General features: G+C 44.7%; 2 protein-coding genes across 10 annotated transcripts in view; one reads left to right on the top strand and one right to left on the bottom strand.

The window, feature by feature from the left end:
- LOC139706680 (uncharacterized) overlaps positions 1–25560 on the bottom strand; it is a 49028-nt gene that overhangs the window by 16959 nt on the left and 6509 nt on the right. The window contains exon 2 of the mRNA XM_071614944.1: positions 14397–14956. Coding sequence (XP_071471045.1) covers positions 14397–14956 — 560 coding nt within the window. The remainder of the gene's footprint in view (positions 1–14396; positions 14957–25560) is intronic.
- Dag1 (dystroglycan 1) overlaps positions 14753–25560 on the top strand; it is a 62590-nt gene continuing 51782 nt past the window's right edge. For 4 of the 9 annotated variants that reach the window (XM_027933652.3, XM_071615717.1, XM_027933653.2 and 1 more), the window contains exons 1-3: positions 14892–14974; positions 21141–21217; positions 22697–22753. The gene's annotated coding sequence lies outside the window, so the exon portion shown is untranslated. Of the gene's footprint in view, positions 14834–14889; positions 14975–20377; positions 20550–21140; positions 21218–22696; positions 22754–25560 lie in introns of those variants that run through there. The other 5 variants (XM_071615714.1, XM_071615718.1, XM_071615716.1 and 2 more) reach the window with 5 other exon arrangements.

Genomic DNA, 25560 nt, shown 5'->3' with positions numbered 1-25560 from the left:
TATGAGTAAGAAACCAAAGCCTCAAAAGCCTCTGGGAGCCCACAAGTTGGCAGACCCATCTGGATGAGCAGAAGGTAAGGGAACAACAGTTACTGTCAGGAGTCTCACAGGAAGCCTAATGTGAATAGGAGAGCCAATCCCTGGTGAATGCAAGCCCATTTTCTTGGCTGGGTTTAGAACTCCTTTTTGCCAGGCATGGTGAAACATGCCTGTAATCCCAGCTATTCAGGAGGCTGAAGCAGGAGTTTGCAGTCAGCCTGGACAACTTAGTGAGACCCTGTCTCAAAATTAAAAAATAAAAAGGGCTAGGGACTGTAGCTCAGTGGTAGAGCTCCCCAGGGCTCAATCCTCAGTACCACCCCAAAAAGAAATAATAATAAATAAATGGAAACAATACTGTTTTTTTCAGTGTGGAGGGTCAAACTCAGGGCCCCCCTCCTTTTTTTAATGGAGGGCATGCCTTTATTTTATTTGTTTATTTTTATGTGGTGCTAAGAATTGAACTCAGTACCTCATACATGCCAGACAAGTGCTCTGCCACTGAACTACAGCCCCAGCCCTCAGGGTCCCCTTTCTTTTGAACTATCTCCAATAGGATGAAGTAGCACCGAGGTGGCTGAGCAAGTGTGTCCCTTGAGGCGTCCCTTTCCCAGCCCCACAGTCTCTAGAGGGCAGTGCAAGTCCAGATGGCTAAGAGGAAACCCATGACTAGCTGCCAATTGGGATAAAATCAAATTGGAATTTCCCTGACCTTAAGCACACTTCAGGGGCTCTTAGGCTGGAGTCCCTGCAAATAAGTACTGCAAGGTATTTAGGGACTCTTCTAAATTATAGGGAAGATAGTGTGTGTAGAGTGTGTTTTTCTAAGAAAATTATCAGTAGCTTTTTAAGATTATAGAGAAAAGGAATACTGTAGACTCTGCCACAGAGTATGAAATCTATGGTATAATAAATAGTATCTCCTTCCCAGGCTCCATCTCCAGACAGGACTCACATTGCCTTCCCAAACGTTGGCTGACAAACCCACCATCTCTCTGAGGGCACTCTATGGAGTATTCAGCTGCCCCCATCCAGAACAATCAGGGCGAGGGAGGGCATGAAACAAGATTTTCTCCAGTTCTTGGGGGCTTAGAGCTTCCTGCAGCTGCTGGGAACAGGGAGCCAAGGAATGCTTGTTCTTTCCTGGCTTTCCTGGGACCCATGTCCTGCCGCTAAAGTCACTGGGCTTCACCAGCTTCATTCTAGTCCTCACCATTGGCACATTTTATCCTATTATGAAAGAAATCTGGAATGAGAGGACTTTAGAGTGACACAATACAAGACCTAGCTGGCTACCTGTCAATTCCCCTGCCGGCTTCCCTAAGCTTTTCCTCCTTGTTCCCCACTCCAGATCATTCTAGTCGGGCAAGTTCCAGCAGAATCTAGGATGTCTTCCTGAGGCCTGCTTGGGCAGTCACCTCTGCCCCATTCCTGTCCATTTGGCCAGGCCTGGACATGCCTTGCTATTGCTGAATTTCTCCTGGGAATTCATTAAGCCAGCAGGAATCCTAATTTCTTCCTTCCCTAAAGACTCAGCTGCAGTGACCCCTCTCCAGATGATCTCCTCAGACCTCTGCATTTCCTGGGTTTAGCTTTCCCCACCTAGGAGCAGAAACACATGCTTCTCAGCTGCCCTGGCTGTGACTTTTATTTCTCTGCCTCTGGCCTTCTTACATGAGTGGGAATAAAGTAGCTTTTCAGTATAGGACTTTATGATTTGATTTCGCTACTTCTCTACCCTCTCCCTAGATCCTTACCCTCTTTACAAATGACTGAAGTGGACTTAGGTTAAACCCCAGAACTGCAGAAAGCCTTGAGAATATCTTTGTTGAACCCTTGGCCCCTAAGTCATGTCATTTTACAGCTCTTTGAAGTGGGTTGGCCAATCTGTAGGCCTCTGTGCCTTTTCTTCTTTACTGAGGTTGCCTTGCAGCCTTTTTCTTTCCACACTGGTCCCTGACTATACCTATAACTCAACAGGGTAAAGATCCCACCAAAGTAGGTGAAGCCAAAGTAGCTAGTGACCGTGTGTCCAAAGAAGTAGTAGGACAGAGACCCAGAGCTATTTCTGACTTCAAAAATCAGCTTGGGTTGACTTAGAAATCGCTTACAAGACTCTAAGGCATGTATCCTAGCCCTCAGGACCCTTGGCAACTGAAGTTTTGATTTAACTATGTCCACTCATTTAGTCATTCAACAAGCATCACTGGAGTTCTTATTCTGGGCCAGGCCCATTGAGATATATTAAGATGAACACATTCATAGATTGAGGTTGGCCATTTACTGGCTGAGTGATCTCAGGTAGTGACTTAACCTGTTGGGCTCAGTTTCCTCCCTATAACATGGGCCCTGTAATAACAATGGCAGCAGAGGTTTGTTGGAAAGCATGGTGAGACTTTGTGTGTGTGTCCAAGGATCTCAATGATGGTAGTTATTTCTTTACCCTCCAGAGACAATGGAGAGACAGATGCCAGGAAAGCTTAGGGACATTGTTTTTTTTTTTCTTTCTTTCTTTTTTTGGTGGGTGAGGGTACCAGGGATTGAACTCAGAGGCACTCGACCACTGAGCCACATCCTCAGCCCTATTTTTGTGTGTGTGTGTGTGTGTGTGTGTTTGTGTGTGTGGTTATAGATGGACAGCATGCCTTTATTTTTTATTTGTTTCATTTTTATGTGATGCTAAGGATCGAACCCAGTGCCTCACACATGTTAGGCAAGTGCTACAGCCCCAGCCCCCTCAGCCTTATTTTTAATTTTATTTAGAGACAGGGTCTCACTGAGTTGCTTAGCACCTTGCCATTGCTGAGGCTGGCTTTGATCTCGTGATTCTCCTGTCTTAGCCTCCCGAGTTACTGGGATTACAGGTATGAACCACTGCACCTTGCTATTTTTTTCCCCTCTTTGCAGTACTGAGGATGAAATCCAGGGGTATTCTATTACTGAGCTACATCCCAGCCCTTTTTTATTTATTTATTTTATTTCCTTTTTTTGTGGGGGGGTGGCTACCAATGATTGAACTCAGGGGCATTCAACCACTGAGCCACATCCTCAGCCCTATTTTGTATTTTATTTAGAGACAAGATCTAACTGAGTTGTTTAGTGCCTTGTTGTTGCTGAGGCTACTCGCAATCCTCCTGCCTCAGTCTCCCAAACCACTGGGATTATAGGTCTGCACCACCACACCTGGCCAACACTTTGTAAGCACTCACTATTGAGCTACACACCCAACCCCATTCCTTTGTTGTTGTTATTTTCTTTTTTTTTTTCAGTGCTGGGAATCATACCCAGGGCTCTGTAAAATGCTAGGCAAGTACTCTCCCACTGAACTACTCCCCTAATTCCCATTCCAATTTTATTAGGTATCTCCTAATTGCCTTGGGTACTAGAGGTTTCCAGGATGTGGGGAGGAAACAGACAGACACAGGATCTCCAGTTTGTCCCAGGAATAATCTTAAATTACATATAATAATAAACTGTGCTAGATGAGGATCCAGAGCAGTGACAGGCTAGAAGCTAAAACAGGTTAAACAGGAATAAGATAGGTCAAGTGGGAAAAGAATGCTGTGGGCAGAAGGGTTAGCTTGTGGGAAGGCTTGAGGGAGGCTACAAATGCCTGGCATAGTTGTAGAAACTTAAAGAGGTTTCCTGTGGCTGGGGTCTTTGGATGGCTGGGGTTGTATGCAAAGAAGGACTCAGGTAAGGAGGTGAGTGTTGGCATTGAGAAAAATGAAGGTAAAGAAATATGGGGGTGCTGGGGTGCTCAGTGGTAGCGAGCTTTCCTTGCATGAATGGGGCACTGGGTTTGATCCTCAGCACCACATAAATAAATAAAATAATAAAATAAAGATTGTGTGTGAGCTGTGGTTACAGCTCAGGGGTAGAGCACTTGCCTAGCATGTGTGAGACATTGGGTTCAATCCTCAGCACCACATAAAAATAAATAAATAAATAAGGGCTGGGGCTTTAGCTCATTGGTAGAATGCTTGCCTAGCATACATGAAATACTGAGTTCAATCCTCAGCACCACATAAAAATAAACAAATAAAATAAAGGCATTCTGTCCATCTACAACTACAAAAAAATTTTAAAAAAAAAGATTGTGTGCACCTACAACTAAAAATAATTTTAAAAAAGGAATATGGTGTGGGGAGAAGTAGAAGGTGGAAAGATAGGAGGAACTGGGGGAAAGTGAAAGGGACAGAAGCAGACCACTCAGGGATGTCAGGATAAAGGGAGAGATCCTTGTCCTCAGCAGCTAAAAAGAAGAATACTGAGCAGGGTAAGATCACAGGTAAACTTGAGTTTATTTAGAAGTCTGGCTGCTGCTGCTTGCCAATCGGATTTGAGGGTGCTGAAAGCACAGACTCCAGCAGAAGACAGGGTCCTGTAGTCTCTCCTCTCTGCAAGTCACTGTATTATTGGGAAAAACTATTCAGAAGACTAAGGCCCAAGAAGAGATGAGGGAGGTGTGGGGTAGGAGCTAGCACTTCATTCTCCTGCTGATAGGAAGCAGGGGACCTTGGCCCTGGGTATGCCTGGGAGCAGTGGCAGCTGTTACTCCTGGCAAGGGTACAGGCAGCTCAACAGCTGTAGTGGCCTGTGGGTGCTACAGTCTCTAGGATATGAGGCCAAGGACATATGAAAGGCAGGGCTGTGGGTGGGCCAGCAGAGCTATCAAGGCTGAGAAAAAGGAGGTACTGGTAGTTCAATAAGAGGCAATGTCCCACTCTGATCCAGCTGTCTGTGAACAGCTGCGCAGAAGAGGGAGGGAAGTCAGGCAACAGCAGGTGAAGTAGCTCTGTGACTGCTGAGTTGTGGGAAAACAGAATCAGTGGGGATGAAGGGCATTGGGGGAAGGGATCCAGAGAGACTTTAGGAAAATTGGGATGGAATCTTCTACAAACTAAAGAACTAACCATTCAAATGTAGCTGGAATTCCTTTGGGAAAGAATGGCTGGGATCATGGGGTAGAAACTTAGGAAAGGAGCAAGGTGCTTTTCTCTCCTTTGCAGGAGTTCCCCCAAAGATTTATGCTCTTAGGCTCATTGCCTATCCTAGAATCCTTCAGGAGCCCTCCCCAACTTCCTCCCTGTGTTGATGTCCCTCTTCTTCCTATCCTCCTCTGCTCCTTATCCAATTCTGTGCCCTAGTCCTTAGGAAGGGAAGCAAACAGAACCCAGGATTCCTAAGGAAGGAAAGCGCTGGCTATAAATGTCACAGAGGGAAAGGGTCTAGGGAGAAGAAGGGGTTTGTTTTCCCAAGGTCACAGTCATTCTGAGACACAAAACAGGGCCTCTGCTTATGTATACCCAGCCCTTGATCTCTCTACCCTGGGTTCCCATATCACAAGTAAGAACAAATGCGGGGGCTGGGGATGTGGCTCAAGCGGTAGTGTGCTTGCTTAGCATGCGCAGGGCGCCGGGTTCCATCCTCAACACCACATAAAAATAAAAAAATAAAGACATTGTGTCCACCTAAAACTAAAACATAAATATTAAAAAAAAAAAAAAAAGAACAAGTGGTCCCCTGGAATTTTGCTTCTGTGATCTAGAAGTGAATCTGGTTCCAGTGGTTGTAAATGTGGTGAGGAAGCCTGTAAGTTCCACTCTTCTGTCCATCTCAATACCATGGCTTCAGTATTACTGACCCTGAATCAATTGCTCAGGGACTTGGGCAACAGTGAGTACAGGGAAGTTTTAAGATGACCCTGTAAGGGGGTCAGCTGAGGTCAGCCTTTCTCCCTGGGATCTTCTGAGTATAGGAGGTGCAGCTGCTGGGCTTTGGCTCTGATACACAGAATATCCCCTTTAGGAGCAAACAGCCTTCCCCACTTGCCATATTACTACCTGTGTATTTTTCCAGCTGCCACATTCCCTCAAGTGCCCTGGGCCTGAAAATGATAGAATGTTTCTTTTTACCTTTTATGGAAAAACCCTCCCCCCACCATGAATGGGTCTTTGTATGACCCTGGGGACTTAACAACTGCTCTGCAAAGAGTTACTCATGCTCAAAACCAAGCATGCCCACCTTGAGAGACCCAGAGCCCTGAGCCCTGACTTCAAGCTGGCGTTTATCTCTCTTTCTTTTCTTCTTCCTCTTTTTCCTCCTCTTCCTCCTATCCCTCCTCCTTCTTTTCAGGGCTGGGGCTCAATCCCATGGCCTTGCACATGCTAAGCAAATGCTCTACCACTGACCTACAACCCCAGTCTTAAGAGCCTGTCCTAAACCAGCCCCTAATCCTTCCTACTTCAGGCTTTCTTAGTCCTTGGGGTTCCTTTCCAGGTTTAGCCAAATGACGCTGATAGACATAGACCCTTTCCTGAGAGTCACACCAATCATGATGACTCTAACCAATAATTCTGTCCAGCTTGTGTAGTAGCAGCTGCTAGAAGGGATATACATAGGACATACATACATAGATAGGTCACTGGCCTGAGTAGCAAGCGGGAGAGGATGGGATAGAATACCTGGCTGAGGCCTCCTGCCTTCCAGGTGACCCTGCACCTATCCTGAGGGCCTCCTTTGTGTCTCTGTCTGGCCAGCACCCCTGAAGGAATGAGGTAGAGAATTGCCCCAGAATCCATCTTGTGATAGGACTCTCTCCCCACTACGTCCACCTCTCCCTGACCTCTACCTTTGACCTAGTCCATTGAATTCCATTCCTGAGGGAGTTAGAAAGGATCCATCAGCACAGGATCTCCCCAGAACCTCTTGTAGTGCATACCAGGAGTTGCCCAGGGATAAGGGAGCCCTTCTTACCACAGAGATCCCTACTCCTTCAATCTTCTTCCCCTTGGGCTAGAAGGAAGGGATCAGCCTCTCTGCATTCCAGAGAAGGTGGAGGCAGGAAAAAGTGAGATATTTTCTCTCTAAATGCTTGTTCTAACTTGATTTCCATGGTGTCTAGCATTCCTCCTCCACATGACTCCCATCTCTGCCCCACCCTGGCCTGTTCTTTCCTTCCACAATTGTTCTGTGTTTTTCTAACCTGTCTTTTCCCACCTTCCAAGAGAAGAAGGGGCTTCAGGGCTGAGGACCAGCTGCTATTTCCTCATTCCTCACCCTACTGCATTCCTTCCAGGAGGTCTGAGGGCATCTTTCCTACTCCCTTCCCCCTGGGTCTTAATTTTCAGCTTCCAGCACCCTAGTCTGGGATCCTATACTCATGGCAAACATCAGTCTGATTAAATGCATCTGCTCTACCATCTGTTGTTTCCCATTTTCTCTGCTCAGGTCTTGGTGGTCTCCAAGGCACCTTAGATTTAGTTTTTAGGTCTTCACTATTTCTACTCCCTAGGCTTGTTCCATTCCTTCTGGAGAAAACCCCAAATCTTTCTTTTTCACTTCCTGCAGGCTCTACCTTCAAAGACAGAACTTCCCTGTACCACACAACAGACCCCAACCTCTTGTTACTTGTTCCATTCCCTTTGTAATTATCTGATTTTTACATTTGTATTTACTGCCTTTCCTACACTATTGGGCTTCACAGGGCAGGGTTTATTTCATTTTTAGCTGTATTACCAACATACAAGAAACTCAGTAAAATCTGTGGATTAAACAATGCAGGAATAGATATTTCACCCAGACTCAGTCACATAATTGTAGTCTTGTCACTTTCAGTGAGCAAATGACCACAGCCCACACATGCGATCATTTGATATATTGTCCAAGGGACTCAGAGAGGGCAAGCAGTTTATACAAGGTTACACAGTGCACTCAGCTCTGGGTTTAGTCCTAGCTAGGGTTTAGTCCTTATATGGACACACTGGGAGACTTGGCTAATGAACTAACTTTTACCTTTTTTTCCTTCAGTGCTGGGATGACATTCACTTTTTTTTTTTTTTTTGGTACTGGGAATTGAACCCAGGGGCACTTAATCACATCCTCAGCCCCTTTTTGTGTTTTATTAGAGACAGGTTCTCACTGAGTTGCTTAGGGCCTCACTAAGTTGCTGAGGCTGGCTTTGAACCCGCGATCCTCCTGCCTTAGCCTCCCAAGCACTGGGATTACAGGCATGCACTACCATTTCCCATTTAACATTTTTTTTTTTTTTTTTTTGGTACCAGGGATTGAACTCAGGGTCATTTGACCACTGAACCACATCCTTAGCCCTATTTTGTATTTTACTAGAGACAGGGTCTCACTGAGTTGCTTAGCGCCTCACTAAATTGCTGAGGCTGGCTTTGAACTTGCAATCCTCCTGCCTCTGCTTTCCCAGCTGCTGGGATTACAAGCCTGTACCCCCAAACCTGGCCTGACATTCATTCTTTATCCCTTTATTAGCCTACCTCAGTGGCTGAAGAGACCTCGGCATGCATTCCCAGCACTTAGGAAGCTCAGGCAGGAGGCGTCCAGGAATCCAGGAGTTTAAGACCTGGATAACATAATGAGAATCTATCTCAAGGGGGAAGTAAAAAACAAAGCCAGCATGGCAGTGTGTGACTGTAGTCCCAGCTACTCTGGAGGATGAAGCAGGAGAATTACAAGTTCAAGGACAGTCTCAGCAATTTAACAAGACCCTGTCTCAAAAATGAAAAATAATATTAGGCATAGTGGTAAATGCCTGTAATACCAGCAATTCAGGAATATGTGGTAGGAGGATTCCAGGTTTGAGGCCAGCCTGAGAAATTTAGTGAGACGGTGTCTCAGAATAAAAAATAAAAAGGGCTGGGGATGTAGCTTAGTTGTAGAGTTCATCTGGGCTCAATTTATAATACTGCAAAAAGAAAAAAGAAAAGAAAAGAAAAAGGCTGGGTGTAGTGATATTACCTGCAGTCCCAGCTACTTGGGAGGCTGGGTTATGTAGCTCAGTGGTAAAGTGCCCCTGGGTTCAATCCACAGCACCAAATAAATAAATAAATAATAAAAATAAAAGAACTGGGGATATAGCTCAGTGGAAGAGAGCTACCCATGGGTTCAATCTGCAGTATGCCTTCCCCCACATACACAAAGAAAGAAAGAATTAAAAAAAAAAAGAATGAATGAAACATGCTTAGGGACCCCTCTCATTCATCCCAGAAATCTTGGGCATTCTCCAAACCTGAAGTGGGGCTCTCCCAGAGACCCCACCTCTCTCAGCCTTAGTGCTCAGCCTTTAGCAAAGGCTATCTCTTCATCCAGGTCCAGCACTTTCCAGTGCTGGACCTGCTTACCAGCTATGATAACAGAGTCAGAATCAGTGATTATTGGGTAATCCATTAATGTCTCTCAGGGGCCACCAATGGGTGCCCAGGCTGATGAGAATGACAGGCCCAAACCTTAGGCCAGCCCTGAAAAGCTTTCTACCCTGGAGGAGTCCCTGGCTGAGCACTGAGCCAGATTTGAAAACACAACAGAGAACAGAGAAAAGACTCTCAGTGCAGCTGAATTGCATGATTATAGGTGGCTTCCCCCCCACCCCCCCACCCCAATAGGGGTTAGTGGGTAGCTGGTCAATGACTAAAGATAATTAATAAACCCCTCAATTTAGTGGTACTAGGGACTGAACCCAGTGCCTCATGCATACTAGGCAAGCGTTCTACCTCTGAGCCATGATCCTAGCCTTAAACCCTCAGTTTTGCTTGCTTGCACTGACTGCCTGGCCAAACTAGATCTAAGTTGGTATTAGTCCAATGCTCAAGTCACACGTCCAAAGTTTTGGGAACGGTCACCCAAAGTTGGCTTTGGGGATGTCTTACCCTAGAGCCAATAGGGAGTGGAATGTAGCTGATGGAGAGGGCACTGGACATGTATGAACAATGTTCATTAAACCAACACTTACACTTGCTGTGGGGTTCCTGCTCTAGAAGGACTCTATGTTCCCAGAGGGCCAAGTACAGATGCTGTGGCTCATCTGTGCCAGCTATATATGAAGGAGCTTGATGAAGCTCTAGAGTACAGATCCCTACAAAGGAAGAAACTGAATTCTGGGAAGTTTGGTGGTAATCCAAAAACATGCCTACTCCCAGACTGATCAATCCTTTCTTTCTGCCAGAATTTTCAGACAATCTGTCTTCTGTTAAACTCAGACAAAAGGGACCTCATTTCTCTGACTTGGCTGGCCCTGCTTGCCAGCCCATGCCCCAGGCAGGCCTGCAGGAATAGCATTTGGGTCTGGAGCCTCCACCTTTAGCCAGGACTGGGCCCTTCCCTGCTCTATCAGTCCTGGAGCAAGAATCATCAGGAGGCTCCCTCCTGTGGAAAGAGTCTGAGAATGGGCACTGGTCTTTGGTCCTTGATTCCTCAGGTATATACTACAATAAAAGACCCTGGGGCCAGGTGAGGTGGCACATGCCTGTAATCCCAGTGGATCCAACCTCAGCAGAAAGCTAGATGCTAAGCAACTCAGTGAGACCCTGTCTCTAAATAAAATACAAAATAGAGTTGGGGATGTGGCTCAGTGGTTGAGTGCCCATGAGTTCAATCCCTGGTACCCCCCCCCCAAAAAAAAAAAAAAAAGCCCTGGGATCCTAGGACCAGAGGAACATTTGAACCATGTGTTGGATTTGGTTTGAACTAGAACCAAAGTCTAAGCTTAAATCATATCAGCCTCAAGTAAACACTGGGACATTTGCCTTGGGTCTTACAGGGCTTGGACACCTCCTGGGATGACTGCCAACCAGGCAACAACCCAATTCTTTCCTTCCCAAATAGAAACTGAGCTCTACTCTGTGCTAACTATTAGGTGATGGTTGCAATTGAGGCCACGACAATTCAGTAGAGAAGACAAACCTTATCAGATAATTTTCCTGGAGCCACGGGCCATGAGTCTAAGCAGAGGATGCATTAAGGACTGAAGACTTAGGAGAGTTGAATGCACACTCTTGGCCTAAACAGCCTCAATTTCAGCCTCTTGATCAGTTCTCCTTAGGCCCATACCACATGGGGGCTTTGAGCAGCTGCTCCTGGGTATACACTAGACTTCACTCTTGCTTGCCCCTGTCCTCCTACTGGCTTAAATCTGAAACAGGGAGCCTGGCCTTGGATGGCCTAGGCCCTGTTGGGATTCCAAGGATGAGTTACTGGGGCACTTATGCGGAGCCTCAGGATGAGGCTGTGCAATTCCCAGGGAGGGGGAAAAAACTATGGGAAATAACTAGACCTTAATCTTACAACACCATCCAATCTAGAAAACCATGAAGACAGCTGTTCATCTCGCTTTCTACTTTGGTATGGGCTTCAGAGTAGTCTGGTTAGGTCCCCAATAGGCTGGCTCAACTTTGGCCAGTCAGCTTCCTGTCTTCTAGGGCATGAAGGAACATGGCATTTGGGGAACTCAAATCCAGACAAAAATGAAGGAAGACATCAGTGAGGCCAGAGCTTAGGCCAGAGCTTCTCTGGCCTAGGAGGAAAGAATGTAGGTGGGATGTGTCAAGTGTTGGAAGCCACCAATGAAATGTTTGTAAACCCAATAGGCATGGTAGCCAATGGGCAGGAAAGCCTGGTATCTGGGAACTCCCAGTGGCACTCCTGCTGGTTTGAGACCGCCCAATACATGTGACATTCCTATCTAGCTCTGCCACTGGTTCTGCATAGCACCAGAGACGGGGTGACCTGCTAGAGCCACATGGCCACAGTCTCTCAGAGGTGGGTGTGGCCTGCCAAGATGCCAATCAACCTGTTGACTGCAGGATGAGGAAGCAAGACTCCTCCCACTGAAACCTTATCTCTGTTTTTAATGTACTCTCCCTTAAAGAACCAAAGCCATTGTCTAGTTGTTTGATTGCAGCTCCTACCAGGACTGGAGGACCTATCTGGGGCTCTGCTTCCTCTTTTTTTTTTTTTTTTTTAAAACAATTTTATTTTTTAGTTTTAGGTAGATACAATATCTTTATTTTATTTTTATGTGGTGCTGAGGATTGAACCCAGTGCCTCACACGTGCTAGGCAAGTACTCTACCACTTGAGCCACAACCACAGCCCTCTGCTTCCTCTTTATCTAATTTCTGTCTCTGTCTCTTATTCTCTACCAAATATTTCAGGCTTTCATGCTCAGTTTCCTCCTGAGCAGGAAATTGCCCTGTGATAATCCAGGCTGGAGGGCTGGTGGAAGGTGGAGGGCTGATGGAAGGAAAACATCAACTCTAGCATGTTCATGAGCCCTAAAACTGGGGGAGGTAGGAAATGTGAAGGATTTGGCTGTTTTAAGAAAACTCCGCTTCATTGATTTTGCTCCTGGGACTAAGAAATATCTACCTTACGCTTGGGTATTGGCTAGATATGGTAGAGTCACTCTCTTGCCCATAACTTTGAGGGTGCTTGGGCAAGGGGCACTGAGATCCTGGAGGTGAAAATGAGGCCTGATGCCTCGTCCAGCAACAGCAATATCATAAAGTACAAAAGGGAGCCATTTTGGTCTGTGGATGATCAGTATGGTCTGAAGAATGGCTTGCTACTTCTTTGCAAATGGCAATAATTGGGAAGCGTCTCTTCAAGCCCATGCTTATTCCTGTTTTTCTTTTTCTTTTTTTTTTTTATGGTGCTGGGGATCAAACCCAGGGCCTGTGCATGCAAAGCGAGCACTTTACCAACTGAACTATATCCCAGCCCCTATTTTTCATTTTGGAAAAACAGATATATAACTATGCAGTTGACACTGAAATACCCAACAGAACTTGGGGCTGCAAACTGTCTGGTGTATATTTAGGGGTGTGTGGCAGAATGGGGTGAATGAGAGAATATTTTTTTCTTTTTATTTACTTATTTATTTTATCTATCTATCTATTTATTTATTTTTTGGTACTGGGGATTAAACCCAGGGGAGCTCTGACATTAAGACATACACCCTGTTCTTTCTTTATCTTTGGTACTGGGGATTGAACTCAGGGGCACTCAACCACTGAGTCACATCCTCAGCCCTATTTTGTATTTTATTTAGAGACAGGATCCCACTGAGTTGTGAACTCAAGATCCTCCTGTCTCAGCCTCCAAAACTGCTGGGGTGACTGGTATGTACCACCATGGTCCCCAGTTCTTTATTTTTATTTTAAGACAGGGTCTTGCTAAGTTGCCAAAACTGACCTGCAATTTGCTTTGAATTTGCCATCCTCCTGCCTCAGCCTCCTGTGACACTGGGATTATACGCATGTGCCAACATGCCTGACCTAAATTTTATTTAGAAGACCAAATAATTTTCTGCATTCTTAGCCTATTAAAGCAGCAGAATTATAGAACTGGATCTGAGAGTCTATTAGCTGTTTAGTTTTTCCACCTAAGGGATGATTTGAGGATTTTTCTCTGGTTTTTAATTCCTTCCTCTTCTAGTCTCTGTGATGTTTAGAGATTACTCACTTAAGTACAGAGAACTGCAAACAGGTACTGTGTTTGGGAGGTGGGGCATTCCTTTCTGCTTTCTGAATTTGCTTCTCTCAGACACTCTTGAGAAAAGGAAGAAAGGGAGCGCCAGAGCTGTCTGAGATTCAGGGAGGAACCCCAGGCAGGCAGCCACCAGTTCTGTGTTCAGAATTTGCTTGCTGAGAAGAGTGTGGGCCTGGAATTCCAGCCTGGACACAGGCCACGGAAAGAATGGTCCCCTTCAGGGCAGTATTGTGGGGGATGGGCAGAGAAAAGAGTCCACCACAGTTCCTATTACCAGACCCATCCACCTGTCAGATTAAATAACTGTCAAGTCCAGGCCTGTGATATCGAAGGCCAGAAGGTAACCACCCGCCTCTCCCCTCTTGGAGGAATAAGATTTCCGTGGGACCTTAGGTGTATAAAGAGCTACTTTAGGACTTTCCCCTCAAAGGGAAGACAGACCATAGCAGTAACCACCCGCCTCTCCCCTCTTCCCCATCCAAAGAATGCAGGCCACGGGGAATGAGTGACCCTTGCCAGCAGATTAGAGCTATTTCAGGCGCCTGAGGAGGAATTGGACTCTAGAGTTCCAGGCAGAAAGAAGGGACAAGGTTTAGGTCTGTTGTGCATATAGAGCTAACAGGTGGGCTAGCTTCCAGACCTTGGCCTCAGTTTCCCTATCAGTGTAAAGGCGCAGCAACAAGTCTTTATCCTTCGCAATTTGGAAGGCACTTTCTGAGTGTTTCCATGGCCTAGAAATACCTCTTTATTTTCCTTCGAGGGAATTTAGGAATGCCGAAGGCAGTCGAGGGTGGCCAGTTGTGGCTGGGCTAGTTCGCGGCTCTGACCATTCTGGGCTAGTTTTTAATTTTTTGCGGTGCTTAGAGAAGGAATCCAGGGCCTCCTGAAAGCTAGACAAGCGCTTTACCATTGAGCTTCATTCCCAGCCATCTGCAGCATCCCTGCTCCCTTCCGTTAATCTTTAAGGCCCCAATTCCTGAGGTGGGGTAGGGTGCCCTTCCCCCATTCCCACTCCGGAGGGATCCAGGCCACCCGAATGGCAGGGCGTGTCCCAAGACTGACCTGGCAGGCCTCGGGGGAGGGGCTTCCATGGCTAGGTGTGGCTTCTTGGGTGGGGGCGTGGCGGGCCAATGAGTAGAGAGGCACGGCGGGGGCGGGGCCTGAGCACGGGTGCGGCGCGCTGCGGGGCGGCCGACGCTGGCAGAAGCGGGCGGCGCGCAGACGGCCACTCGGCGCCGCGCGGAACTGGTCGCCGATTGGCTGCGGCACTCGCGTGTCAGGCGGTTGCTAGGCTCCGGCCGCGCGCCCCGCCCTTGCGCTCGGCGCCCTCTCACGGCCCGGTACGTGCTCGCGCGGAGGCTGCGGCGCGGTTCTCGCGCTCCTTGGGTTCGGGGGCGGCAGCGGTGGCAGCTTGGTGCCGACTCCCTGGGGAGCGGCGACGGTGGCGTCTTGGGGCTAGTCGGAGCGAACACCTGCCTCCGCCCTCTTGCCACCGCTTGGTGAGTGCACCGCGGGTCCTCGCCACCGTGCCTGGCTTTTCGGCCCCTATCCCTGCTGCCGCTGAGCAAGCCTTCCGTGGAACACCTGCTGCTGCTCGATTTCGGACCGGGGCGGAGACACAGCTACGGACGTCCTTGCGGGTGAGGAGGTGGCGCTGCCTGGTTGGAGCCGCCCCTCTGTTCCCGGTCCTGCTGGCAAGGGCTTGAAGCGTTGGGCGGCGAGGCCTTGGTATCGCGCAGCGGTGATGGGCCAGGCCTTAGCTCGGCCCGCGCTCCTGGGAACACTGGGCCTTCGCGTTTGCCGCTGGTTTGTGCGGCCTGCGGGTGGCCTCCGGGGTTCCAGTGGGGGTTGCAGCCCAAGGACTGGGGCGTTGAGCTGGGAAGGGTGCCGCCCCCGCCTCGCAGTCAGAGGTGCTCAGAGCCTTGGGGGTCCCTCCCACTCGGTTGAGTTGTTTTTGGAATCCTACTTTCTATCTTTTCACTTGGTATTTGAAAGACCAGGTTCACTGGATAGTATATTTGGGAGATGTCCCCAGAGGAAATGCTGTCTCAGAATCCTTTTGCCATGAATTCCAAGTTAATTTCTCTTACAAACAAAACTGCTAATTATAAATGCAACTTTTTTCCGACCCCAGTTTCAAAAAAAAAAAAAGAAAAAGAAAAAAAAAATGCAACTTTTGATCTCTTCACCTTAAGATGGTTTTAGATTTGTAAATTGAGTTACTGCAGGATTGGTTTTAATGGTAAAGATGAATTTTGACTGGTCTGGTTAGAGTTTGAGCCAGTATCTTTATAGCCTAGGGTTTTAACTTGAGCCTCTGGCCTGCTGTTTCCCTAAATAAGTCGTTCCTGGCATGGAAGCCAGATTCCTTGAAGTGAGGTTGGTGTTTATAGGACATAAGTCCAGATAAAGAGTTGAATGTGCTTCCAGGTGTTTTGGAAAGTCTGGTGTAGATGGGTTATTATAATTTTATCAGGTTGTGCTATGCTTAGTGTTCAGAGACATGATAATTTTGGAATGTTCTGGTTCTAAAAAAGAATTCGACCTTAATACATTTGGAGGCATAAAAATCCATAGTTTGAATATGGAGGATTGAATTTTTTTTTTTTTTTTTTTTTGGCCTGGAAGCCAAGGAAGTCTCGTAGCATGCACACTTTACAGGAGTCTAAGGAAGTGTTTCTTGGAGGAATAAGATTTCCGTGGGACCTTAGGTGTATATAGTGTGTGAGCTTACTGTGGGATACTGTGTAAAGATAGGAGTGAGCAGTGCTATATAGATAAAAAACACGTGATTGGAACATTAAAGCTTGTGTTAATACGTGCCTCTGTTGATGAGCATAGGGCAAGTCCTAACTCTTTTAAAAAACTGATTTGTCAAAATGCCTTCATTCATTTAGCAAATATTTGGCTTCACTACTTGCCAGATTCTGTGTAGATCCTGGGCACCCACATAAAAGTGTCTGATTCTGCCTTCAAGGAACTCAGTTTGGGGAGCAGTGGGAATCAGACTACCCATGGTTCACAATGACTACCCAGCACTCCTGTAATACCAATAGCTTGGGAGGCTGAGGCAGGAGCATCACAACTTCAGGGCCAGCCTCAGCAACTTAATGAGGCAATTTATTATTATTTATTTATTTATTTTTAAGTTTTTAATATTTATTTTTCAGTTTTCGGTGGACACAACATCTTTATTTTATTTTTATGTGGTGCTGAGGATTGAACCCAGTGCCCCGCACATGCCAGGCGAGTGCATTACCGCTTGAGCCACCTCCCCAGCCCCTTAATGAGGCAATTTAGTGAGACCCTATTTCAAAATAAAAAATAAAAAGGGCTGGGATGTGGCCTGTTGGTGAAGTGACTTAGGTTCAATCTCCAGTACCAAAAAAAAAAAAAAAAAAAGTGACTGATCACAAAATATGCTTACTTGATAGCCTGAAGAGAGAGGGAATTCCTGAGCTGTGTGTGGCCTTCAGGGCCTGCAAGAATTAGTGGGGGACATCAGGGTCTGGACATAGGGAACCACATGTATATAGGCACCTAAAATAGTGCCTGGGAGTCTTCCAGCTTGACAGGTGTGAGCTCTGGGCCCTCCTTGTTTAGGAGTTCCAACTTCATACTCAGGATTCGGCAACCTTTTAATCAGTGAAGTGGCATAATCCAGATCAGTGTTTAGAAAGATATTGCTGGTGGCCACTTAAGGAGTGGCAGGGAGGAGGTCAGGACCTCTGGCATTAAAGTCATCCAACAGAAGAGAGAGGAGTGGGGAGGAGCCATTTAAGAACAGAGGCTGAAAAGGTAGGCTGAGGGAGGAGGCTGCATTCAAGAATGTATGGGCAGGAAGTCCATGACCAAGGGATTTAAACTACTTTTCTTTTTTTTTTTTAATATTTATTCTTAAGTTTTAGGTGGATACAATATTTTCATTTTGCATATATGTGGTGCTGAGGATTGAACCCAGTGGCTCGTGCATGCTAGGTGAGCACTCTACCACTGAGCCACAACACCAGCCCTTTAAAACTACTTTTCAAGACTGGGGGCATAGCTCAGTGGCATAGTGCTTGCCCAGCATGTGGGAGGTCTTTAGGTTCAAACCCAGCACCAAAAAACAAGAACAGCTCTTTACTTCTGGATGGGGTGACTCACAAACTGCTGGTTTCTGTTAAGCACTGAGAATAGTTGGGTTTGGAGGGGCCCTTGGTGGGGTACTTAGAATGGAGTTGTTACATAGGATTTAACATTTCATTGTTAAAAAACTTCCCTCCCGCCACGTGTGGTAGCATACGCCTGTAATCCCGGTTCTCATAATCCCAGTGTCTGGGAAGGCTGAGGCAGGAGGATCACTAGTTTGAGGCCAGCCTCAGCAATTCAGAGAGACTGTCTCAAAAAAATAAAAAAAGTCTGGGGATGTAACCAGGGGTAAAGTGCCCCTGAGTTCAGTCCCTAGTATCAGAAAACAAAACCCGGAGCTGGGGATGTGGCTCAAGCGGTAGTGCGCTCGCCTGGCATGCGTGCAGCCCGGGTTCGATCCTCAGCACCACATACAAAGATGTTGTGTCCACCGAAAACTAAAAAAAAAAAAAAAATCTCTCTGTCTCAATAAATAAATAAATAAAATAAAACCCAAACACCTTACCTCCTACTTGTACCTAGGACATTGTATTTTCTATGAGGCACAGCAGGTGTCTTAACATCTGTGAGTAAGATGTTCACCCTTGTTGAAACAGATTTTTTGGGGGGGATTGAATTCAGGGGCACTCGACCACTGAGCCACATCCCCAGCCCTATTTTGCATTTTTTATTTAGAGTCAGGGACTCAGGTTACTTAGCCCTTCACCATAGCTAAAGCTGGCTTTGAACTCTGGATCCTCCTTCCTCAGGCTCCTGAGCCTCTGGGATTACAGGTGTGCATCACTGGCTGAGGCAGATGTTTTTTACCTCACAGTTGTGGCGTCTCAGCTCTCTAGATGTGATGGACTTAATATTAAGTTGCAATTGAGGGCCTTCAGTGCACATTCTGATGCTTATGAGAAACCTTTATACTGACTGAGGAAAATGAGACATACAACAAATAATATACCCAAGATCATACAGGTATTGTGTGGCAGTCAGGATTTCAACCCAGGTCGAACATTTAGCTGTCTATACCCATCTGCATTTGTATTGCATCACATTGGTAATGATGCCCTTGGTTGGGTCATCTCTGAAGAATCAAGCGTAGGTATCTAGTGGTAGGTATAAGACGGGATGATGTAGGAAATGTGATAAGGGAACCCATGTGGTAGACTTGGGGGAACATGTTGTGAGGGACCATTCTCAGAAACCAGGGCTTGGCAGAGTCTTGGGCCACATTCTGGTTGTTCCTAGGACTATGTTGAAGGAAGCCAAGTAGCTTGGGTTCTATGATGGAATGTATGGGCATACTTTAGGGGAGGACTGTGTTTGAGTTAGACTTTTAGGAAGGGTATTGGTTTGATTGGTGAAGGAGCAGTGGCAAGGAGGTCAGAACTTTGTGGTAGAAAAGAGGTTAGCAGAAGAAAGTGTTGGGGGGAGAGAGGACTGGGCACCTTTGCTGGGTATTCTGGAAGGCTGGAAATTACAGTTATGCAGGAATGGGCAGTTTTGAAGGTCTTAGAGCACAGCTGTGGTGGGATCTACTGGTTTTAAAAATGTTAGTCTCCAGTGTAAGTGCAGAGGCTGGACTGAAATGGAGGCTAATTGGTCACTGTTGTGGTCCATTGAGGAGATAGTGGATCTGAACAAGGACAGTGGTCAGCGGTGAGGTGGAGATAAAGAGGTTCAAGACAGTGAGTCATGTAGATTTCAGGGGCCTACTAGTGAGTGGAAGGGCAGGAGATGACAGAAGAGAAGGATGTGTGACAACATCAGCTATGTGCTGGTGAGAACTTGAGTGACTTAGAATAAGAGGGGCCCACTAGATTGCATGAAGAGAAGAGAGGAGTGCTTGAGTCTGGCAGGGAAGATGAAGGGATGAGGGGCTATCCTTTTGTAGTGCTAGGGATTGAACCCAGGGCCTCATGTATACTAGTGTTCTACCACTGAGCTACACTCCCAGTCCCCCATAGTCTTTTTTTTTTTTTTAATTCTGGGGATTGAGCCCAGGGGCATTTAACCACTGAGCCACATCCCCAGCCCTTTTTGTTTTGAGACTAGGTCTTGCTCAGTTGCTTAGGACCTCAATAAGTTGCTGAGCCTGGCCTTGAACTTGTGATCCTCCTGCCTCAGTCTCCTGAGCTTCTGGAATTACAGGTGTATGCCACTATGCCAGGCTCTATCCTTATTCTTTTTTGGGGGGTTACCAGGGATTGAACTCAGAGGCACTTGACCATTGAGCCACATCCCCAGCCCTAATTTGTATTTTATTTAGAGACAGGGTCTCACTGAGTTGCTTAGCACCTCGCTTTTTGCTGAGGCTAGCTTTGAACTCATGATCCTCCTGTCTCCGCCTCTGGAACTGCTGGGATTACAGGTATGCACCACAGTGCCCGGCCTCTACCCCTATTCTTTAAGATAGCTGTCATCATCTTTTGCTCATTTAAATAATGGTGCGAAGTTTGATTAAACATCCAGATTCCCTTATGTGCCATTTAGATTTGAGCAGTTGCAGACTGTGACTGCTTTCAGGCTACAGCCTTCAGAGTGTCACAGAAAATTAAAAATGGTATGAACATTAGGACCCAGATGAGGACTGAAAAGAGAATATTGAACTTCAAAGGAACTCAAAAGTGGTAATTAATTAATACTATGTTTTTCCATGTGCACCTTCAAGTCTTTTCCCCTTTTTTTCAGGAATTAGTTTTCTCCTTTCATTTAAATAGCATATCTAGGGGCTGGGATTGTGACTTAGCGGTGGAGTGCTTGCCTAGCACAGAAGGGACCCGGGTTCGATCCTCAGCACCACATAAAAATAAAGGTATTGTGTTGGGTCCATCTACACCTAAAAAATAAATATTAAAAAAAAATAGCATATATATGCCTTTCTATTTGTTATGCTTTTGCAGTTTTTTTTTTTCTTTTGGTACTGGGGATTGAACCCACATGTGCTGTACCACTGAGTTATATCATTCCCAGCCTTTTTTGTTTTATTTTATTTATTTTTATTTTTTATTTTGAGACATGGTTTCACTAAGTTGCTGAGGGTGGCCTCAAGCTGTGGTCCTCCTGCTTCAGCCTCCTGGATAGCTGGAATTACAGGTGTGCGCCATTGTGATTGTTGTGCCTTTGCTTCTTAATCCCCCTTCTTTTGCCTTTCCCTCATTGACATTGCAGGCCTAGAATAAGGTGGTGGTGAATAAATTAATGATCATTTCACAATAGGTCTTTGTCCATACCTTTGGGCATTAAGGCAGTTTTTCTTAGAGTCACATAACTTGCTTTGCCTCTTGATCATCTCTCTTCACTCTGATCATTAGTCAGTAATACTGCTCAAATAGCAATTTCTATAAATAGGGACTTGGAGTAGTTTACAAAATTACACCAGCCAGAAGGCTTAATTTAGCCTTAATGAAAAGGCTTTCCTGTTTTTCTATTTCTTTGATTTGATAGTGAAGGATTTTCTTACAGGATCATAAATTGAGGATGGCAAAGTTAGTGAAGCCAATCTGTAATAAAATTTGAATGAAACGAGATAAAATTTGGATGAAGCTTTAGTAGTATGCTGAATACACACACACACACTCTCTCTTTCTCTCTCTCTCTCATTTTGGCTGTACTGGGGATTAAACTCAGAGGTGCTCTACCACTGAGCTATATCCCCAGCCCTTTTTATTTTTTATTTTGATGCAGGGTCTCACTAAGTTGTCCAGGCTGGCCTTGAAATTGCAATCCTCCTGCCTTGGCCTCCTGAATTGCTGGAATTACAGGTATGTGCCACTGCACCTGGAGGGAGAACTGAATATCTTTATATTACGTGTCAGGAGGTACATTTAATAGTGTTGAGGCTGTTTCTCAATTACACCTTTTTTTTTTTTTTTGTACGGAGAGTAAACCTAAGGGTTTAATGCCAAAGAACTACATCCCCAACACTTTTTTTATTTTTTAGCACTAGCAGGTTAAACCCAGGGGCACTTAACTACTGAGCCACTTTCCTAGCCCTTTTTAAAAAAGTTTTTTTGAGACAGAGCCTCACTAATTTGCTGATACTGACCTTGAATTTAGAATTCTCCTGCCTGAGCCTCCTGGGTTGCTGGTGGTGCATACCAGGCATTTGCTCTGTTTATTTTTGTGACAATGTCTTGTTAAGTTGCCCAGGCTGGCCTTGAATTTGTGACCCTCCTGCCTCAGCTTCCTAAGTGACTGTGATTATAGGTGTGCACCATTGAGCCTGGTTAGGTTATAACTTCTTAAGCTAATTGTTTTGGCGATTGAAAGCTTTTTTTTTTTTTTTGTACTGATGATCAAACCCAGGATTTCATGAATGTTAGGCAAGCACTCTACCACTGAGTCACATCCCCAACCCTTTTTATGTTTTTTTTTTTTTTTTTAAAGAGAGAATTTTAATATTTATTTTTTAGTTTTTGGTGGACACAACATCTTTGTTTGTATGTGGTGCTGAGAATCGAACCTGGGCCGCACGCATGCCAGGCGAGCGCGCTACCGCTTGAGCCACATCCCCAGCCCCCTTTTTATGTTTTTTGAGATAGGATCCTGCTAAGTTGTTTAGGGCCTTGTTAAGTTGCTGAGACTGAGTTTGAACTTGAGATCCTACTGCCTCAGCCTTCCAAGCAGCTGTACCCATGCTCGGCTTGAAAGCTAGTTGTTTTTTAAAATATCACTGTCTAGTAGTTCCAGCACTTACGATGGGAAGTGGATAGAATCACTTGAGCTTACATGTTTAAGATGAGCTTAGGCAACATAAACAACACTCTGTCTCAAAAAAAAAAAAAAAAGAAAAAAAAAAGAAAAAGAATGGAAAAATAACATTGTTTAAAACACATTGGGAAATAAATAAATTAAAAAAAAAAAGAATTGAGGGGGGGAAATAAATAAATAAATAAAACATATTGGCATAGCGCACTGTAATCGCAGTTAAGGTTAGCCTTGGCAACTTTGGGAGACCCTGTCTCATATGTAGCTCTCTTATATAGCTTGCCTGGGTTCAATCCCAAGTTATTGGGATAAAACAGGAATTAATTTATATCTTTGAAACTTCATAATTTTTAGTCTTGAAAGGATTGTTCAGAAAACATTTTTCTTAGAATTATGACCTTTGACAAAGAAGTGTGACTAATTGGTATAGTCAGGACACTGAAGTAACATTTCCTTCTTTTGGTGGTGTTCAGTGGTGTAGTTCTGTTTTGGTTGTGGGCATTCACCAATATTGCTTCCTTCTTTTCCTGCAGGGCCTCTGCTCTCCAGGAAGATAAAGTTTTTAAAGCTGCCTAGCACTAGGAGGTGAGGTAAGATATTTGGAAAAAAAAAAAAAAAAAAGATATTTCTGCAAAACATGATGGATAATCATGTACTTGGCAAAATGATTAGTCACAGACATTTAAAACAGTAATAGTGGGGAGAAAACTCTGTTAAATAATATGTATATATAGAGCTACATTCCCAGACTTATTTTTTTACTTTTGTGCTGAGGATTGAACTCAAGGATATTTAATCACTGACCTACATATGCAGCTGCCTCCCCCTTTAAAAAAAAAAAAAAAATATATATATATATATATATATATATATTTTACAAACTTTTGAGATTTTATTTCTTATGAAATTTGAATTTTCTTTTATTTGTTCTAATTTGTTATACATGACAATAGAAATACATTTTTTTGACATATGATACGTAAATGAAGTATAACTTCTCATTCTTCTGGTTGGACATCATGTAGAATCACACCAGTTGTATAATCATATGTGCACATAGGGTAATATTGAGACAGGGTCTCACTGAGTTGCTTAGGGCCTCACTAAGTTGCTGAGGCTGGCCTTGAACTTGCAGTCCTCCTGCTTTAGCCTCCTGAGTTGCTGGGATTTCAGGAGTGTGCCACCATACCCAGCCAGACTTTTTCTTTTCTTTCTTTCTTTCTTTTTTAATTTTTTTTAGGTTGTAGATGGATAAATACCTTTATTTTATTGATTCACCTTTTTTATGTGGTGCTGAGGATTGAACCCAGTGCCCCACACGCGTAAGACAAGCACTCCACCGCTGAGCCATAATCCCAGCCCCAACTTTTTATTTTATTAAATAGGAAATACAGGGCTGGGGTTGTGGCTCAGTGGTATAGTGCTCGCCTAGCACTGGATTCAATCCTCAGCACCACAATAAAAATGAAATAAAGATATTATGTGTCTAACTATAACTAAAAAATAAATATTTAGGAAAAAAATAGGAAATACAACACATGGTACAAACTTAAAAGGTACAGAAGGATTATACAAGAAAAAATTTTTTTCTTCCACCCATCCCTTTAACTTCCAATTCTCCTTCCTAAAGGGGTATGATTTTTTTATTTCTTTTTTTGGGAGGGGGTTACCAGGGATTGAACTCGGGATACTCTACCACTGAGCCACATCTGCAGCCCTATTTTTTATTTTATTTAGAAACAGGGTCTCACTGACTTGCAAAGTGCCTTGCTTATGCTGGGGCCATCTTTGAACTTGTGATCCTCCTACCTCAGCCTCCTGAGCTGCTGGGATTACAGGCATGTGCCACTGTGCCCTCTGATTTTTTATTTTTATAGTCACATAGAGACTGAGTCTCAGTGTTGCCTGCCGTTGGGGACATGTGCACAGATCCATTCTTCTTGAGGCAGTTACGGCCTTTAGGGGAGTGTACCAGTTGAAGGAGAGCTCAAGGACAAGTGAAACACTGGAAGGATCTATTATATTCAGGGAAGCAGTAGCCAGTGCCCATCTTGGTTCCATATTTTGGTGTTTGCTTTTCATTTCTATGGAAGTTGTTTTTGTACATGAAGTGTGGGAAATTCCTTTTACAGAATTCTTTGTACTAATTGATACATATGCATTGAAACTGAATAATGGAATTTGAAAACATTCTTCTTGTTTGATTTTGCAAGTATTCTGGTTATCTCTGTTTTTGCCTCTTCACTGTGCAGGAAGTATCTTCCACCTCCAGGCATCCCAGAGGTTGACAGGGGATTGCTTAAGATTCCAAGGTTATCTAGGGCAGAAATGAACCAGTTCTGTCTTGGTTGTCATAAATACCTTTCTTAATTAGTTCTACTGTTTTTCAGGTCTGGGTTGATTCTGTAGCTAGTTTTTGTTGTTGTTGATGATAGACCTTTATTTTATTTATGTATTTATACGTGGTACTGAGAATTGAACCCTGAGTCTCACACATGCCAGGTAAGTGCAGTACCACTGAGCCACAGCCCCAGCCCCTCTCAAGCCAGTTTTTGCCAAGAAAAATGCTGTAGCCAATGATGGAATTCTAAATAGCATTTCCTTTTTATTTGGATATTAATCAGATCCTGGGACACCATCCATTTTGGGGGCCTTGATTTCACTATGGAATATTTCCATAAGCATTAATCTTATTACTATAAATGTCCTGTGCCTACTACTTCTTGGGATGGTAGATTGTCTTTGCACTCAGATCCACCTTGACCTCAGGCAGACTTGTTTACTGCAATTTTTTTTTTTTAAATAACTTCATTTTGGTTATTGTCCCAAGTCTAGTGGCTACCTCTGGTGATGGCCTTTTTTTTTTCTTTTTTTGGTAGTTGTAGATGGACACAATGCTTTTATTTTATTTGTTTATTTTTATGTGGTGCTGAGGATTGAACCCAGTGCCTCACGCCTGCCAGCTCCGACACTGAGCTACAGCCCCAGCCCCTGCAGTTTTTTTATAGTGGAGTAATTTGCTGAATGGCTCTTGAATAGGGTAGACTCTGGGTCTAGGGAAAAATAAGGATGCGAGGTATGATTGATATATATTTTATATATATTTTATATACGTGTGTGTGTGTGTGTGTGTGTGTGTTTTTTGGATAGTACTGGGAATTGAACCCAGGATGCTCTCGCACTGAAGTATGTCTCCAGCCCTTTCTATTTTTTACTTTGAGACAAAGTAAAAAAAAAAAAAAAAAAGTAAATAGTAAAAAAAAAAGCTCTTTGATTCTCTTACTAAGTTGCTGAGGCTGGCCTTGAACTTGAGATCCTCCTGTCTCAGCTTCCTGAATAACTGGGATTATACACGTGTGCCACCATGCCTAACTGAAAAGTATCCTTTATATTTTTA

This window comes from Marmota flaviventris, chromosome 8 (genome assembly GCF_047511675.1).
Source record: "Marmota flaviventris isolate mMarFla1 chromosome 8, mMarFla1.hap1, whole genome shotgun sequence".
NCBI lineage: Eukaryota > Metazoa > Chordata > Mammalia > Rodentia > Sciuridae > Marmota > Marmota flaviventris.
The sequence above is the reverse complement of the archived record's forward strand: the minus strand, read 5'-3'. Positions and strand labels throughout refer to the sequence as shown.